General features: G+C 40.3%; 1 protein-coding gene across 5 annotated transcripts in view; it reads left to right on the top strand.

Annotated features, from left to right (window-relative positions):
* MYO3B (myosin IIIB) overlaps positions 1-18,145 on the top strand; it is a 503,216-nt gene that overhangs the window by 159,313 nt on the left and 325,758 nt on the right. For all 5 annotated transcript variants that reach the window (XM_035304567.3, XM_035304566.3, XM_035304565.3 and 2 more), the window contains one exon: positions 11,757-11,822. In XM_035304567.3, the coding sequence (XP_035160458.3) occupies positions 11,757-11,822 (66 nt within the window). The remainder of the gene's footprint in view (positions 1-11,756; positions 11,823-18,145) is intronic.

Genomic DNA, 18,145 nt, shown 5'->3' with positions numbered 1-18,145 from the left:
TTGAGGCTTGGCCACGCCATTACCAGCTTCTGAACTTCTCTAAGGCTCCTTTTTCTTATCTCTAAAACAGATACTTGTATATCTTCCTCATAGGGTTTATGTGAGGATTAAATAAGTGCATTATTAGCACAGTGCTTTCACATTGTTAGTTCTCAAGAAGTGTTAGCTATTGTTACGAATGACTCAGACCTCAGAAATAATATTAGACTCTGCAGGAAAATGATCCAGCTTATAGGAAAGTCTTGGGTTCCTGACTCGATCTTAAAGAGCCAGGGGAAAACCCGTTAATCAGCTCCCTTCGGCTGACTCCTGTCTTTGACTTAGCACCCGTGACTGAGTTGGTGAGAAATTGGGGCACAGAAGAAAAAGGAGTTCCCCTTTTATGGCCATGATCCTGGCAAAAGAGTTTTGAATCACGTAGACTTTCACTGGTTCCTTTACCTTTCTATGTTGTGAGAAATCCTAGAGGCAGAGGGACAGAAAAGAGTCAGAAAAGTGCCATGCCACCTGCCTCTTCACTTTTTCAGCGTATACAACATTGAAACCATAGGAATGGAAAACCATGAAGAGATTAAGTCTGTGTGTGTGGTCCTGTCCCCTCACTTGCTCCTGTGCTGGGTCCCTTTTTGTGCATTTTTATTCTTGACTGTCATTTATCCCAAGGATGATTTGGTCAATAAAGGATGCCTCACAGAACATTCCCATTTCAAATAAGGAACTTCTAGAATTAAAAAGTATGAGTCTTAATGAGGAAATTTCATGCCCTTGACAAGACATATTTTTTAAGTAGGGGAAGAGGGTTTCTATAATCTCTTATCCTAATGTCAGAGGAGACTGCACTCGTTCAGTTGATGATAGCTTGAAGTTGTCTATTGCAAGCCCCAAATTAAAATTCCTTAAAAGCTGGTTTCTCATCTTTTTTTTTTTAAAGAGCATGATAACACTCTTGGCCTCTGTCTTTTGGAATTCACTTCCTTCTTGCACCAGTTCTCAAGTTACTGCCTTTCAGCACTGAATCTACCCTTTGCGCTGCTTTGTGACACTGGAGTGGACTTGGTGAACATTTCTTCTTTGACATATGGCAGATGTTAAGCTTTGTCGGTAGAGGGCACTAGAAGGCCACTGGAGGAGCAAAGAACCCTCTTGCAGGTTTCAGTGTACTTTTTCCTAAGTGCTTCTGTGGCCTCTGGCTCTCAGTGGCATTTGGGACACCCTGTGGTGCTCACCCTCCAGTGAGTTCTGGCACCTAATCTGGTGGCTTCTCAGTGAATCTCAAAGGCACCCCAGCAGTTGGTCTCATGTTTGCCAGCCCTGGCTGGTCTCACCTCAGAGAACTTCACCATTGGGCCCATAGTGATACCCTTTCCACTGAGGTCTGAATCTCATCGTTGGATTTGGGGGCAGGGGCTCTTTCAGATTTGTTTCTTCTTGGGTACTCCGTCTCAGTAGAGGAGGCAGTTGCTTCCAATATCTGCTATATCTGTATTCTTCAGAGTTCTCTTTACTCCTTAGTATCTAATCCCTTGTTACAAGTTAATCATTCTTTTTTTTTTTTTTTTTGAAGCAGAGTCTTGCTCTGTCACCCAGGCTGGAGCGCAGTGGCGTGATCACGGCTTACTGCAACCTCCACCTCCCGGATTCAAGTGATTCTCATGCCTCAGCCTCCTGAGTAGTTGGGATTATAGGCATGCGCCACCACAGCCAGCTAATTTTTTTGTATCTTTAGTAGAGATGGGGTTTTACCATGTTGACCAGGCTGATCTCGAACTCCGGACTTCATGATCCGCCCACCTTGGCTTCCCAAAGTGCTGGGATTACAGCCACTGCGTCTGGCCATTAATCATTCTTTACATTAAATTTTCTTTGTTCAAATTTCTGGTGTGGTTTCTGTCTTTTGATTAGACCCAAACTGATCCTAGAAGAAGAGAAGTGGTTTATGCAGATGGTGGAAGAGGAACTGGTCATGCATGGCCCTGCTCTTTCCCTTCTGCTTTCTCTTGGAAGTTAGCCTGCCTGCTTGTTTGCTCTCAGCATACTTAAGCTCAGTGGCTCTGCTCCTGAGTGAGGTGCCTGTGGTGGCCAGGCACCCGCCCAGTTGCAAGACTAGCCAGATAAGTGTATCTCTAATTCTTATCTTTCAGTTTGAGAAAGCCCACTCCCTGCAGATGAAAACTACATTCTCCAAGATCAGTTCTATCCATAATAAAGGTGTTATTTTAGACTTTATCTGCTGACTATTTTTCTCAATTAGTTCAGAATCCAGGTAGGGAGAAGTCCTGCTTTTCATTGCCCCTCCCCTTTCCCCAGCAATTTTCATATAAAACAACTATTTTCAAATAAATTGCCACCAGAGAAAGTGATTGATGAGTATAGCGTGTTTAACCTTTGGCTTTAACTATTTTCTGGCCCTCCACCATACCACTGTGGTTTTTATCCCACCACATATGTAAAGCTTTTTTTTTTTCCTTAAAATGCTAATCTAATTGAGGAATGATTCTACATCTCTATTTAGACACACTGTAATGATCGCCTTCAAAGAACACACTCCCGAAGAACCCATGTAAACAGCCCAGAATTTGATAATGGAAAAGCATTTAGAGAACAACATGATCTATTTCAAACAGATCTCTTTAAAAATCATAATTAAAAAAAAATCGTGTGTTTGCAAATGTGTGTGAAAAAGAACAGACTTGTGGTTTCCACTGTGTGTGAAGGACCACCTAGGAAAAGGGTCATTAGCCAGCCCTGGGGCAAGGTCTGCTTCCCTGACACAATGGACATTAACAGTTGGAATTGATGATATTGCTGAGTTTTTATGGAAGGAGGAAATTAAAGAACGGATGTCAGTAAATGACCACATTGGCTCAGACAGCGAGCCACACACCCACTTGTCCCCTCCATCATCTCTACTGACATGGCACCTTCTATTGTCCTTGACGTTCTCCTGCACTCTTCACGCGTGGCCGAATTGCTTATGCATCCTGTGTGTTTGCGTAAGGAGAGCACAGTAGAGGGAAAGGTACTTCAATGTACTTTAGAGATAATGAGGAAAAATGTAATTCATACCCTTTGTGAACATTTAAATTTTGGGGTAGTGGTCAAGGATTAATAGAGCTTGGTGACACACCCCGCCAACCTCTGTAAGTCATTACCACAGGCCTGGGGTAATAATACTTAGCATGGGAAACATTGTAATCTTCAAATTCTGAGATGATCTTTGAAGCAGATTGGTGCTGGGCTGAAAAGCCAGAGGATGTGCATACCTGTCACTGACTATAGTGGTTAGGAATGGTTTTTTAGGAACTATATGATTCAATGTAGTAACTATATTTTAATGATTGTAGGCTAACATTGTAAATAGCATTATTTAAGGTATAGTATCAAACAGGTCATTAAGAATCAGAATTTAAAGAATCAGCAAGCTTAAAACTTAACTACAAGTCTTTGCTTTTCTCCTTACTAGCTTTGGTAATTTCTTCGGTTTTTGTAAAGTATCATAGTTATTAATCAGAACAGCTCCCTTTCTTAGTGGTGATCTAAGGCTGAGATGTGATTGAGGTGCATTTTGTCTTTGCTTTCTTCCAGACATTTCCCCATCTAGTGTTCTCCTTACACACCCTTTCTTCTCCTTTTCCCTACTTTTAGGGATTGACCCTGATTGGGAGATGCCTTCATGGTGGATTTAGCACTTAGCATGGATATCTTTTCCAACCTGGACAAATCTTTCACATTTAATGAGGGTAGAGTATATAGAACTGTGATACTGATTTCTGTTTCATTTTCATATCACCTGTTTTCTAATTTTAAAGAAATATCTCCAACTATTTTTTTCAATTGTTTTCTCTAGCAGAATTATTAGCATATGTAAATATATATTTGAAACATAGTTTCACTTTGTCACCCAGGCTGGAGTACAGTGGCACCATCTCAGCTCACTGACCTCCTAGGTTCAGGCCATCCTCCTGCCTCAGCCTCCCAAGTGGCTGAGACTACAGGTGCCTGCCACTATGCCTGGCTACGTTTCATATTTTTAGTAGAGACAAGGTTTCATTGGGTGCCCAGGCTAGTCTTGAACTCCTGAGCTCAAGTGACCTGCCTGCCTTAGCCTCTCAAAGTGCTAGGATTACGGGCATGAGCCACCACACCAGCCACATATGTATATTTTGAATTGCTCTTGGTCTGTGCCATGTATGTTGAGGTCATTACCCAGGGATACCCACCACTGGAACAAGGTAGCAGATTCTTGCAAGTGGAACCCAGCAATAGGGTTCAAAGTTTGGAGCTGCTGGAACTGAACAACTCAAGGTCACTATCTACAGTGTGTTCTGGCCCACAGAGCACTATTCATAATCCTATGGGACCATTTACTGGTTTCTTCCTTCTTGGCTTTAGTTCTATTGCCCCCACTGCTCTGAAATTGTTCACTGAGCCACCCCCAGAAAATGAGGCAATATATTCTCTCTTTGCATTTAAGTTTCTTGGAAGGATACTTAGTGTTCACTGACGAGCTTTTGCCACCTAAGAAATCTTTTAAAAGTTAGAAATCCCATATTACATGTGGCATATGTAAGTCATTTCAGCCTTCTTTCTGATAGTGAGAAAAAGAGAAACCTAAATGTTCACCAATACATGAATGGCTAAATAAACTATAGTTACCCACTTTGTGGAATGCCATTTAGGTATGAGGATAATATGTATGCTTTATAATCCCATTTCTATTGCTCTCAACTATGTTATAAAAATTAATTGGCCGGGCACGGTGGCTCATGCCTGTAATCCCAGCACTTTAGGAGGCTGAGGTTGGCACATCATGGGGTTAGGAGTTTAAGAGCAGCCTGGCCAAGATGGTGAAACCCCATCTCTACTAAAAATACAAAAAAAAATTAGCCGGGCATGGTAGCAGGTGCCTGTAGTCCCAGCTACTTGGAAGGCTGAGGCAGGAGAATTGCTTAAACCCAGGAGGTAGAGGTTGCAGCCAGCCAAGATCACGCCACTGCACTCCAGCCTGGGCAACACAGCCAGATTCTGTCTCAAAATAAAAAAAATAAATTATAAAAATTAAGGCCAGGTACAGAGACTCATGCCTGTAATCCCAGCACTTTGGGAGGCCAAGGCAGGCAGATCATCTGAGATCAGGAGTTCAAGACCAACCTGGTCAGCATCAACATGGTAAAACACTATCTCTACAATAATACAAAAATTAGCTGGGCATGATGGCGAGTGCCTGTAATCCTAGCTACTTGGGAGGCTAAGATGGCAGAATCGCTTGAACCTGAGAGGTGGAGGTTGCAGTGAGCTGAGATCGCTTCATTGCACTCCAGCCCAGGTGACTGAGAGAGACTCCATCTCAAAAAAATATATATTGTCCAATTTATATTGTATCGTATACTTACAGACACAATATAAATACAAATATATACAGAAAAACTGTGTATGTGTATATATATATATACACACACACAGAAAAACAGTATATATATATGAATATATATAATCATATATATACAGAAAAACAGTATATGAATATGTATTATATATTATGAATATATATAATGAATATATATGAATATATAAAAATACGTATGAATATATAATGTATATATGAATATGTATTATATGAATATATATTCAGAAAAACAGTATATATATGAATATATATAATATTTATAGCAGATATTACAAATGTATGTGATAAAAGGTCTTAAAGAATATAACCCATACTGATAATGGGGAGGAGACTGGTATTAGGGGTTATAATGAAGAGAAATTTTGCTTTTTAGTTTCTACATTCAGTATTGGGGAATTTTTTTTTAGATGGAGTCTTGCTCTGTTACCAGGCTGGAGTGCAGTGGTGCAATCTCGGCTCATTAACCTCCACCTCCTGGGTTCCAGCGATTCTTCTGCCTCAGCCTCCCAAATAGCTGGGATTATAGGCGCACACCACCACACCCGGCTATTTTTTTAATTTTTATTTTTAGTAGGGATGGAGTTTTACCATGTTGGGCAGGCCGGTCTCAAATTCCTGACCTTAAGTGATCTACCTGCCTTGGCCTCCCAAAGTGCTGGGATTACAGGCATGAGCCACCACGCCTGGCCAGGGAACTTTTTTTTACACTGAGATGAATCATGTATTATAATTAAATGTAAACATTTTTAAAATAATTCATTTTTGAACAGATAAAATATGACAGGGAGAAAAGCAACTTTAGGAACAGGACTGGGGCATGATGCTAAGAGAGACACAGACACAGGACTAACTGTGCAACTTCGTTAATGGGATCTACCAATTGTAATCAGCATGGCAACTCTGTTCCTGTAGTTAATTCTATCAGAACAGTTAATTACATTCAAATGTCTTGCTTTCTTGCTTTTATGGGTAAGTAAATAGAATGCCTTTTAAACACATTCCTAAGTATTTAACTGGATGTTAACAATTGTTTCTTAATTATTATACTTCATTCTTTCTATCTTCCTCTGTTACTCCCCTTCTCCTCTAACACCCTCCTCCCCAGTCAGCTGATTTATGTCCCCTCTGTGAACAGAGGTTCTGCCTTAAAATTTGCAACTTTCAGGAAGCCTTTCTTAATTAACAGCCTCACTGAGAAATTTTTTACTTAGCATCTTCTTGGTGAGTGTGCTTTAATGTTTGAGGACTTCATTTTGCACTTTCTTGAGGCATTGCTTGCTAATTGGTTTTCTGTCATTTTTTGCATGTATGTTCTCTTAATTCCTCTTCCAAAGTAATGGACTCTTCATGAGATAAAATACAGAAAACAATGAGGTATATGGGCATTGGAGACAGAAATACCTGAATTTAAAACATGGATCTTCCAACTTTTGCTGAATGTTTTTGACAAAATTTCTTCTTTTAAATTGCATTTTCTTCCCTTGTGAAACTGGAAGAATTTCCATTTAATAGGATTGTTGCAGTGTTTAGTTGACCAACATGTGAAGCACTTGGCATGAAGCTTTATGGTAGTGAGCACTCAACATATGATGGTTATTGGTATTCATCTTCTATCTCTAGCCCACCATGTTTGTGTGTATAATGGTCCTGACATCAGCTGATGTCTACAATGAGGTTTAAATCATTGTTTATTTGCTCATTTTGGTTATATATTTATTCAAGGACCTGGAGACATTTGGGATGCAGAGGAAAGAAGAATGTAGTAGAGGAACGAGGCTTCTTTTGTCAAATCCAAATCAACACTCTTCAAACTTGCTTGCTGTGAATCATTTAGTTGGAATTTGCTCATATCTGAAAGAACTGTTCCATATTTGTATAATTTTTATGCTACTTTGAAGACAAAGTCATATTTTATCCTATCTCCATTTCTTGGCCTACCTACAACATGTATATGTTTGTGTGCATTCTTTCAAAAAATTTACTGAATGCTCCTGTGCTAGCCGCTGTAGATACACGTGAAACATGAATAGGAGCCTGCCTGGTGGACAAATTATGGAGAGCATTCTAAACTGAAGGTACATCATGTGCAAAGGCCCTGAGGCATGAAAGAATAGGATCTGTTTTGGAGTTATCAGTACTGTGTAGCACAGTGCTATGGCATCTGGTGAACAAGTGGTTTGACATGAAATCAGGTAGACAAGTAGGTGGTAGGCAAGACATTTGTATATATCATGCAAAGGAGTTAAGATTTTATCATTCTGGCAGTGTGTATCTGCTGAAGAATTTTGAGCGAGGAAACAAGGTCATATTTGTATGTTATTTATAAATTCTAGCTACCAGGTATAAGACCGATTAGAGGGATATGAGGTAGAGGGAAGGAGAAAAACAAGGAGGAGTCATGTGGGTATGAGATGATGAGTGACTGACTGCACTAGGATATGAAAGAGGGGACAGGTTTAGAGTGAGGGATTAAGGAAGTAGAACTGAAGACTTGATATTTGATTGGTATATTAGTTTTTTATTACTGTCATAACAAATCACCACGAACTCAGAGGCTGAAAACAACACAGTGTTATTATCCTGTGGTTCTTTAACTTAGAAGTCTGCCGTGGGTCTCAGTGGGCTAAAGTCAAGGTGTCAGTAGGGCTGCACTCCTTTCTTAAGGTGTAGGGAAAATTTATTTTCTGGCTCATTGAGGTTATTAGCAGAATTCATTTCCTTGCATCTGTAGAATTGAGGTTCCCATTTCTTTGCTGTGTATCAGCTGAGGCCCATTTCCATCTTCCAGATGTTGCCTGCATTCCTTGGCCCGTGGCCACTTCCTCTGTCTTCAAAGGCAGCAATGACAGGTGAAGTCCCTTTTATGCATTGAATCTCTCCTGCCTCTTCTTTTTTCTTTCTGCCTCCCTCTTCCACTTTAAAAGACTCATGTGATTAAGTTGGGCCCATCCAGATAATCCAAGACAACGTGCCCATATCCAGGACCTTTACCTTAATTACATCAATAAAGTAGCATATTTGCCATGTAAAGTAGCATATTAATAGGTTCTGAAGATTAGAATGTGGACATCTTTGACGGAGCCATTATTCTGCCTTCGCTAATTGCATTTGGGGTTAAGAAAGAATGTAGAATCCAGGTTTCTGACTCCAACAACCAGGTCGAATGCAGCTTTAAGAAAGGAAGATGTTTGGTTTTGAACATGTTGACCTTAAGTAGTCAGATGCACCAGCCAAAAGGTGGACAAGAAATCAAGGCATATTAGGAAGCTGTCAGCATATAGTAAGCCCTCAGTGAATGTACGGAATGGGAAAAGAATGGGGAGAAGAACAGGATTCTGGGATCAATAATATTCTAGTGAGTGCAACAGGGAGAAGCACTCACAAATGAAACAAAGAATAACCTACATGGTTTCTCTACACTGCTGGTCTTTCTGGGTTGTGAGAGAATTAGAATTTATATTGCCAGTACAAACAAAGTACTGCAAAGCCTTCAAATTCTTTTGGTTTTCATTATATACAGATAATAATCTTTCATAAGATCTTGCTTTACTGAACCAAAGTAGGATGAGCTCCAGGAAAGGCAGGACATCTATAAGATCAAATGAGCTTCTCTTAACCAACTTTCTGTGATGCCAGGCTTCAAAGATGTTTCCTTGTGTGGCGTTTATGTGAAGCCACAGAGGGTTGGTGGTGACCTGGGTGAGTGACGGTTTGCTGCCATTCTCCTCAGACCAACAACTCAACAGTGACTCTTGTGCGTATTTCCTGCTGAGAAAGAGACTGAAAACAGGAAGGTACATTGTTCTCAACACTAAAGTGGATATTCACCATCCATTTCTCCTTGGACCCTTGCCAGGTCACTCTCTACTTGTGGAAGAGAGATGCCCTTTCCCTGCTGGGCTGGCCAGTGTTGGCCTACTAGTGTTGTTTCAGTCAAATCTGTTCAGTCTGTCTAGGAATGACTTAGTCATGGTGAACTGCTTTGGGGGTGAATTAAGTCTATTAGACAGTAGATTGCTTAAGCAGCTCTTCTCTGTGGGACTGACCTCAGTGAAGACAGAATGATCAGGAAACCGAGAAGATCAAGGAAAGTAAAAATCCTGGAAAGGGCTGTAGAGATGATCTAGGATAACCTGCTCACTGAAAGATATAGCACCGAGGCTGCCCACAGAGGTGAGCTGGCCAGGCATGTGGATGTAAAATCTCAGCCCCAGGCAGTAAGAACAGCTCAGCCAAACTAGAATTGAAGCTGAAGTTATGTGATGGTACTAGGGAAAGATGAAGGCATATACTGTTGAATGGAGTAAATGAGACAACGTTGTCTCTGATCCAGGAGAAGGGGAGGAAAAAAGAGGTAACCTGCAAAACATCTGAAGGGCGACCTTTAACTGCTGTTCTTTCTGAGTAATACACAGATAATTTACCGGTTTTTGAATTAGAAGATATGAAGGGTAACTCAATTCTTACACAGAGCAGGTACATCATCTTCCTCTAATCATTCTTCCTTCTCACCTTATCCTTCCCTCCTGCTCTCTCTTCAGACTCAAAAGATCATATATAGTCTAGCCCTAAAAAAAATTGCTCACATGTTTTGGACTTACTATGCTTTTTTACAGCTCTGTGTCTTGGTACAGATTGTTTTCTAAGCCTAAAATGGCTTCACTCTCTTTCTCTGTCTTGAAAAATCCCATCTAATTTTTAGGAGCCAGCTCAAGTTTATCTTCTTTATAAAGTCCTTTGGGACTCCCCAGAGTGAGTAAGCTGCACCTTAATTATACCACCCACATATCGTGCTTGTGCTTCTAGTATATCACTTATCAAACTATGTTCTAATCATGTGGTAGGAAAATACTTGGAAAGGTTATCTGACTGAGGATTAGACTCAGCCGCATGTACCAGTGGCTTAAAAAAGATGGAAGTTTATCTCTCTCTCTCTCTCTTATTAAAGAAGATTAGAGGGAAGCAGACTAGAGCTGGTCTGGCAGCTTTACAATGTCATCATGAATCCAGTCTTCTATCTCAACTCACAGTTTTCATTTTCATGTTCATCTGACATTCATAATGGCTACTCAAGCTCCAGTCATCATACCCATGCTCTAAAAAGCAAGAAGAAGGAAGGAAAAGAATGGCATGTCTCCCCTTTTTGAAGGAGACTTTCTGGAAATACCATACAATAATTCTACATGTATATCATTGACTAGAACTCAGTAATATAACCACATCTAGCCGTAAGGAGCTCAAGAAATTGCAATCTTTATTATGGCAGCAGTATGCTGAAGTAAAACTTGTACCATAGGAAATGGGAAGATAATGGATATTGAGGGGTAACTTGTGATCACATTACCTGATATATATTTATTTCTGGTAATTCTTGCTGCTTTCCATTCCTCTGCCTAATGAATCTGAGCAATCCATGGCTTTAGGAAGCAGTTAGAATCCAGGTAAAAACAAGGACCACATATGATGGCTTTAAAATTTATAGTCATAATTCAGGTGTGCAGAACTGTTACTTTCTTCATTTTCTGAACTTGAATTGCCCACAGCCCCTATTTCCATGTATTGCTAGAAAAAAAAATCTCATCAATTAAAGGTAATGTAGTCACTTCCATTTTAAAATCAAATCTCTTTGGAGTATTCGATCAAATTCAGGACTCTTCCCCCATCCCCCTCCTTTTTTCGCCCACTCACCAGTACATGGTCTGGTTACCTAAGGTTCTTTCTGCCATTCTCTCATTCTCTTGGACCTCCAATTATTAGGTAATTATTAGGTATGGTATACGTCTGTCTCCTTCCCTACCCAGCAACTTCAGGGAGTCTGGGACATTGTTTTGGCTGACTTTCTCTAGTGCTTATTGCAGAAGATGATACATAGGAAACAGTTGAAAATGTGACTGATGAATTTATGAGTGTACTTTAAATGCATCACATAATTAATTTAAATGGTACCATAATGATCTGAAAATCCTGTACAATTAAAAGTCTATTTCACTAAAGCCCCCAGCACTATGTTTATAGCTTTCTTATAGCACTAGTAATCCTCAGCTCTGTTATAGCAGTTTGTGTGCTTGCGTCGCCCCTCGTTACAGCAGCTGCTTCTGGAAGAATGTTCCTGATCTGTGTAGCTCTCACAGGTCCTGAGAAATCCAGGGACATAGTAGGTCTTCAGTCAATGAAAATGAATGACTACAGTAATAGGGGTTGGCACTTTATAATCTACCACTAAAACATGACTCCCATATGAAAACAGATTTTATTAGCGCTATTTAGAATGATATCAATAAAAACAAGCTGGTATTTTGCCTTTAATGAAATTCTTCTCTTTAAGAAAAAAATTGCTATTGTTTTTCAGAAATCCTCCACCTACTTTACTTCATCCAGAAAAATGGTGTGAAGAATTCAACCACTTCATTTCACAGTGAGTATTTCTTCACTAAAAACTGCGTATCTAGCAAAGGTCTTGAACAGTGATTGGAATTTACTTGGCACTAGAAGTTTTATGCTGTTAGCACATTATGACACAGGATTTGTTAGAATAAATGATACAGTATGGCTTTGCAAGATGTGATAAAAAGGCATTTCATTTGACCCTTGGTTATAATAAGTCCTTCTTATCATAGGGGTCACATTTATCTGAGAACCTCCTTTGTCCTAGAGCAAATATTGACAACTTGGCATGTTTAATGCGAAGAGACATGTTTAATGTCTCTAAAAATCTGATGCCCACACTGGGACCAAAGAGAAGACAGAATTTAGCAGTCACCAAAAGAGTTTTTTCAGTGTGAAAGTTGGGCTTGCTCTAGGACCTGTAGCATAGGAACAAGGGTCCAGTTTCTAAGGTGATTGAGGGACAAAGTAGAATCTCAGGCCTGGGGTACCAAGGTATCCCAGCCAAGGCTCAAGGTATGAGGAACAAGATGAAAGCCAAGCTGATGGTGTGACATACCTGGTAGGAGCTATGTCACCAGGCAAGATTTCCTGGGATTAAGACAAGAGCAGAATCAACAGTGAAACCAACAGTGGCTCAGTGCTGGGGTCATGGGCTTTTGACCTCACTCCTGGCGGAGGACCACACTGGTCCTAAAGCTGAGAAAGATACTCAGAATACTGGGGTACAAGCTAGGGGCCTGGTGAATTGTGGGGACAGGAATCTAGGCCAGGCATTACCAACCATACCAAGGCACAGGAGCTTGGAAGACGTACTGTGGGATCTAGTATATCAAATAAGGTGTTCAGAGGTCATGGGAGGAGAAAATAGCTGATCAATAAGAAGTGGGGAAGGGTCAACACAAATTTTTCTAATTTATGTCTCTGTGCAGACTTAGCTTCCACAAAGAAGCCAGGCAATAAAGCAAAATAGGTCTTTGATCATCTTCCTTAATAAATCACAATACAGATCAACTATCTCTTATGCATAATTCCAAAATCCAAAGAGCTCTGAAAGATAAACATTCTTTTGTAGTTGAGTCATTTAATGACTAACCTTCCATGAACCGATTTGGTGATAACACATGACCTTAACTGTGAGGCTATTTATAGTTGTTATTTATCTTACTTAATGTGAATATTCATGTGTTTAGAGGCAGATATATTTGTTTGATTATAGTGTGCTGCCCCAGATCCTGCTGGGGCTGTTATATAATGTACGGTAAATGTACCAGTTTACCTTTCTAAAATTCTATAAAATTCTGAATTCCAAAATACATTTGGCTCCAGGGGGGTTGTATAAACAGCTATGAACCTGTATTTCACTTTCATTTTCATTTCAAATGTAGTATAGTTCAGGGTACCTGAATTTGTCTGCCTGTCCCATCCCTCCTGGACTTTTGCCATGCTCCTCAGGAAACAGGAGTGGAAAAGAACTCAAAGAACCCTACTAAGAAAGACTGTTGGAACATGACCATGAAGTTGAAGGCCAGGGATGGAGGGTATCTCATTGCCCCTTCAGCCCCATGTTGACATTTTTCCCTGGCTGCAGAATGCACTAGGAGCAGACACAAGTTGAAGGTGATGGTGTCAGGCCATGTTGAGAGGAAAGCAGATAATTGCAGCAGGGATGATACATAAGAGCAGTGGAAGAGCCACTTTCAGAGGTTTCAGACCCAAAAGAGTACGTAGAGGGAACTAAAGAGCTGAAGACATGCTGGTAGCTTGGGACCACATTTCAGACCACCCCAAGGAAAGAAATCTGGGAGCTAAGGTTTCAATGAATTTGCTGGTAAGGGCTGAATCCAAAGATTTTTCCTTTTCATTTCATTGCTGCATACAGATACCCTTGATTGACCTTGTCTAAGCTGTTGTCCTAGAAAAATCCATTACATATTCACTAATGCACCTTCCCATACCAAACTCTCCTGATGCCTCCAAAAATGTGATCCGACTCACAAAACTTTGGCTTATGTATACTTTTTCGAGAGTATGTTTGTAATCATAAACTAAGCACAGTATTCCTTGGATGGATTTGAGAATAAAGGTAATAATTGATGACAGGGATTGGACTTTAAGGTTTTACACAATGCAGTTGACCCTTAAACAATGCAGGAGTTAGGGATGCTGACCACCCCCCACTGTGTGAAGTCAGAAATTGCCTATATCTTTTGACTCCCCAAAACCTTAACTACTGATAGCTTACTGTAGCCTGGAAGCCTCGCCAAGAACAAACTGTTGATTAACACGTGTTATATATGTTACATGTATTATGTACTGTAGTCTTACAATAAAGTAAGCTAGAGAAAAGAAAACATTATTAGGAAAATCATAAAGAAGAGAAATGAGTTTACTGTTCATTACCTGGGAGTGGATCATCATGAAAGTTTTCAGCCTCATCTTTTTCACGTTGAACAGGCTGAGGAGGAGGAAGAAGAGGAGGGGTTGGTTTTGCTGTCTCAGGGTTAGCAGAGGTGGAAGAAAATCCATGTAAAAGTACATCCAAGCATAAGTGCATCCATGCAGTTCAAATCCATGTTGTTCAAGGGTCAGCTATGTGGAAATTCCTCCCTAACATTGACAGTTCCTTATGGCAAATCCTCTTACATGCCAATTCAATTCTGCTATGTTTTTCCCAATTCTGAGAATTCCACATGCACTGATTCTGAGTTGCTTTAGACTTAATAAGGTCTTGAATACTAGAATGGAGGGCTAAACACAGAAAACAATGCCTTTGAGTATGCATGCTATCAGGATGCATAAAGCATCCTGTTGAAATTGCAGGGGAGGAAGAGTCGGGAAAGTTTCTAATGAATCAGGAAGGCAATTAGAAATTACGTGATTGTGTGCTTTATTACTAGTTTAAGATGGAAATATGTCATCAGTCTTCTTTTTGTTTAATTACTGTTTTTTTCTTAGTGAAAATATTTATATAATAGATGTTAATAGATTCTTTATTGATCTCAGCCCTCCAGTCCTGTTTTCCTATAACATCTTAAGTTCTTCAACCATAAATTCTTCTGCAATATTTTTGGGAGTATTTCTCAAAATTAGGGAACTGATTATTATATATTTTTAAAAGAAGCCTACCCATCATTCCCAAATAATACCTTTTTTTTTTTTTTGGAGACAGTCTCACTCTGTCACCTGGGCTGGAGTGTGGTGGCGTGATCTTGGCTCACTGCAACCTCCGCCTTCTGGGTTCAAGCAATTCTCCTCCCTCAGCCTCCCAAGTAGCTGGGATCACAGGCGCCCACCACTATGCCCAGCTAATTTTTTTATTTTATTTTTAATTTTTAGTAGAAATGGGGTTTCACCATGTTGGCCAGGCTGGTCTCAAACTCCTGACCTCATGATCCGCCTACCTTGGCCTCCCAAAGTGCTGGGGGATTACAAGCATGAGCCACTGCATCCAGCAATTTTTTTTTTTTTTTTTTTGGAGACAGAATCTCACTGTGTTGTCCAGGCTGGAGTGCAGTGGCGTGATCTTGAGTCACTGCAAACTCAGCATCTCAGGATCAAGAGATTCTTGTGCCTCAGCCTCCCAAGTAGCTGGAATTACAGGTGTGTGCCACCAGGACCAGCTAGTTTTTGTATTTTTAGTAGAGATGGGGTTTCGCCATGTTGGATAGGTTGGTCTTGAATTCCTGAACTCAAGTGATCTGCCCGCCTCAGCCTCCCAAAGTGCTGGGATTATAGGCGTGAGCCACTGCGCCCAGCCCCACTTAATATCCTTTCATTCTGTAGGGGAGACTGCTGACTACTCGGCCAATCAAGTGTAGTTTGATCAAATGCCATTCATTGTATTTATTCAAATCTCTAATTCAATATAAACAGTGATACTCACTGGATTTGAAACATCTTTTTAAAGAGAGAGCCTTAGTTTGTTTTTAAACTAGGAGGCAAGAGAAAGAAAGATGGAGGATTAAGACCTTCAGATTATAAGCTTTTCATTATTGGAGGGACTGGGTGGGAGAAGATGATTATCTGGTAATTTTAGGAAAAGTTTTTTTTTTTAACCTGAATTATACAGATCATTCTTCAGTTCCCTTTGTAGAGCAAGCCACAGTAAATGTTTCTCTCAAAAGAATAAACAGGGCTAAAAGTTCCTTAACAGCTTTAAAACCTTCAATACTTAGTCCTCATGTGACGGCTGAGCCATAATAGAGTTGGTTCAATACTCTAGGTCTTAGTCCATGCTGGTTGCTACCTGCCAAAAGGCTTCTTATGGGCTGCTGCAGGGATCTGCACAAGCTGGTCCAGCTGCAGTCTAGTGATTATAGCTGTGTAGACAGGACAGGTGTGTGTGTTTGGGCATGTGCATATGTGTGTAGGAGGATCAGGGGGGTAGGAAAGTGGGAGCAGTGGGTTGTGGCTTAGTGTTTTTCAGATTTACTTCCAGTCTCCTTAATTTGGAGATAGTAGCAGAGATTTTTTAAAACATCTGAAAGTATGAAATACTATTAGTAAACCTGTTTTGGGTTTTTTAAAAAGAAGCATCAGCCTGTTTGGTTCTGAACCTCTGGTTGTTTGTGATAATTGACCCATTTGCATGTATTAGTTATGCATTTGTCAAAGCATGATTCCTGAAAGCGTAGTTATGATAAATTAAGTGCAATGCTCACATAAATTCTCCACTGCTTTTTAGCCATATGCTAGGACCCTGCCTGATGTGTTTTGTCACCTCAATAATGTGTGGTTGGCTTTGTAGCGATTTCATTATCAGCCCTTTCCCCCATGACTAAAGCTGTTTGCATAACAAGTTTATCTGGTTCAAGTACCAGCCAGACTTCTGCTTTGTCAGGAGGCTCCATTCAGAAGTAGCCTTTTGTTAAGATAAAAAATAATTTTCATTTTGTCAACTTCACCTTGGTCCCAATGGATGTCACTTTTCTCAAGTTCAAACTAATTTCAGGTCTTTGGAATAAACTACAAAAATACTTTCCATGCCATTGGCCAGAAGGTATTTGTGAGCTATGCTTTCTCATTTTACCTCTAAAACTTTAGGGGGCTTTATTAGGAATTAAATTTAGGACTTCATCATCAATGGCTCTTGAGCCAATTAGCGGGACAATCAAGATAGATTTCTTTTGGTCAAGGTCAATTTCACCAGCAGCATCTCGGCTGCTCAGCTTTGGATTTAGTGATGACTTGAACTAGGTGGTCACCTGCACATGAACTGTTCTTTCTTGGGGTGGCTGGCTTGGGTGGTATAGGGGAGAAAAAATAATATCTTTTCCTCACTTATTTTGAGGTTAATGGGTGACACTTCTATAACAAAAGACAGATTAACAAAAGAAAAGTGGAAAAAATTTATTTAATATAAGTTTTATGTGACACAGGAGCTTTCCAAAATAAAGACTCAAAAACCAAGTGAAAACTACTTTTGTGGTTAGGTTGAATGAATAATGGACAGTTGTCTAGATGTGTAGTAGGATCTAATGGTAATAAACTGGGGGAAACTTAGCAAGTCCTCAGATTCTTCTCAGCCTCTCTGTGTAACATTTCTTCTTTCTGGTTATGGGGCAGGTCACCTGTCATATGAGGGTTTTCAAGAGAGAGGGGGTGGGAGAAGGTCAGAAAGACCTTTCTGTTTTTGTGAGTTTTTTTTTTTTTTAGACAGAGTCTTGCTCTGTCACTCAGGTAGAGTGCAATGACACAATCTCTGCTCGCTGCAACCTCTGCTGCCCAGGTTCAAGTGGTTCTCCTGCCTCAGCCTCCTGAGTAGCTGGAACTACAGGCTCATGCTACCAGGCCCAGCTAACTTTTTGTATTTTAGTAGAGACAGGGTTTCACCATGTTGGCCAGGATGGTCTCAATCTCCTGACCTCGTGATACACCCGCCTCGGCCTCCCAACGTGCTGGGATTGCAGGCATGAGCCACCGCACCTGGCCCTGTGGTTTTCTTAATTGTCTTCTGCTTAAAATACTCAAGTATGCTGAGGGGCCATATTTTGGGGTAGCATTTCCTGCACTGCGTCAGTATCTAGCATACCGGTTTGTCTGTTTCTCATTTCCCAGTGTGAGCATTGTGGCCGAGCCCTGCCATTTAGTCATGAAATGTTGAAACAGCCTTTCTTATCCCTCTAAATGACATTCAAATGGGTATAAACAGTGGCATTGAATGTTAACAAGATTAGATCACTCTGAACCATAAAACTACTAAGACTAATGGGCATTTGCATATATTTATTTTTTTTAAATGGAAACTCAGATCTGGAACATTTGCTTTCACTGTAGGCCTGAATGCTGATAAAGGTAACCATTTTGGGGTGGTTGTTTTCTTGACATTGATTGTATTTCCCTGAAGGCAAC

Source organism: Callithrix jacchus, chromosome 6 (assembly GCF_049354715.1).
Source record: "Callithrix jacchus isolate 240 chromosome 6, calJac240_pri, whole genome shotgun sequence".
In the NCBI taxonomy this organism is placed as follows: Eukaryota; Metazoa; Chordata; class Mammalia; order Primates; family Cebidae; genus Callithrix; species Callithrix jacchus.
The sequence above is the reverse complement of the archived record's forward strand: the minus strand, read 5'-3'. Positions and strand labels throughout refer to the sequence as shown.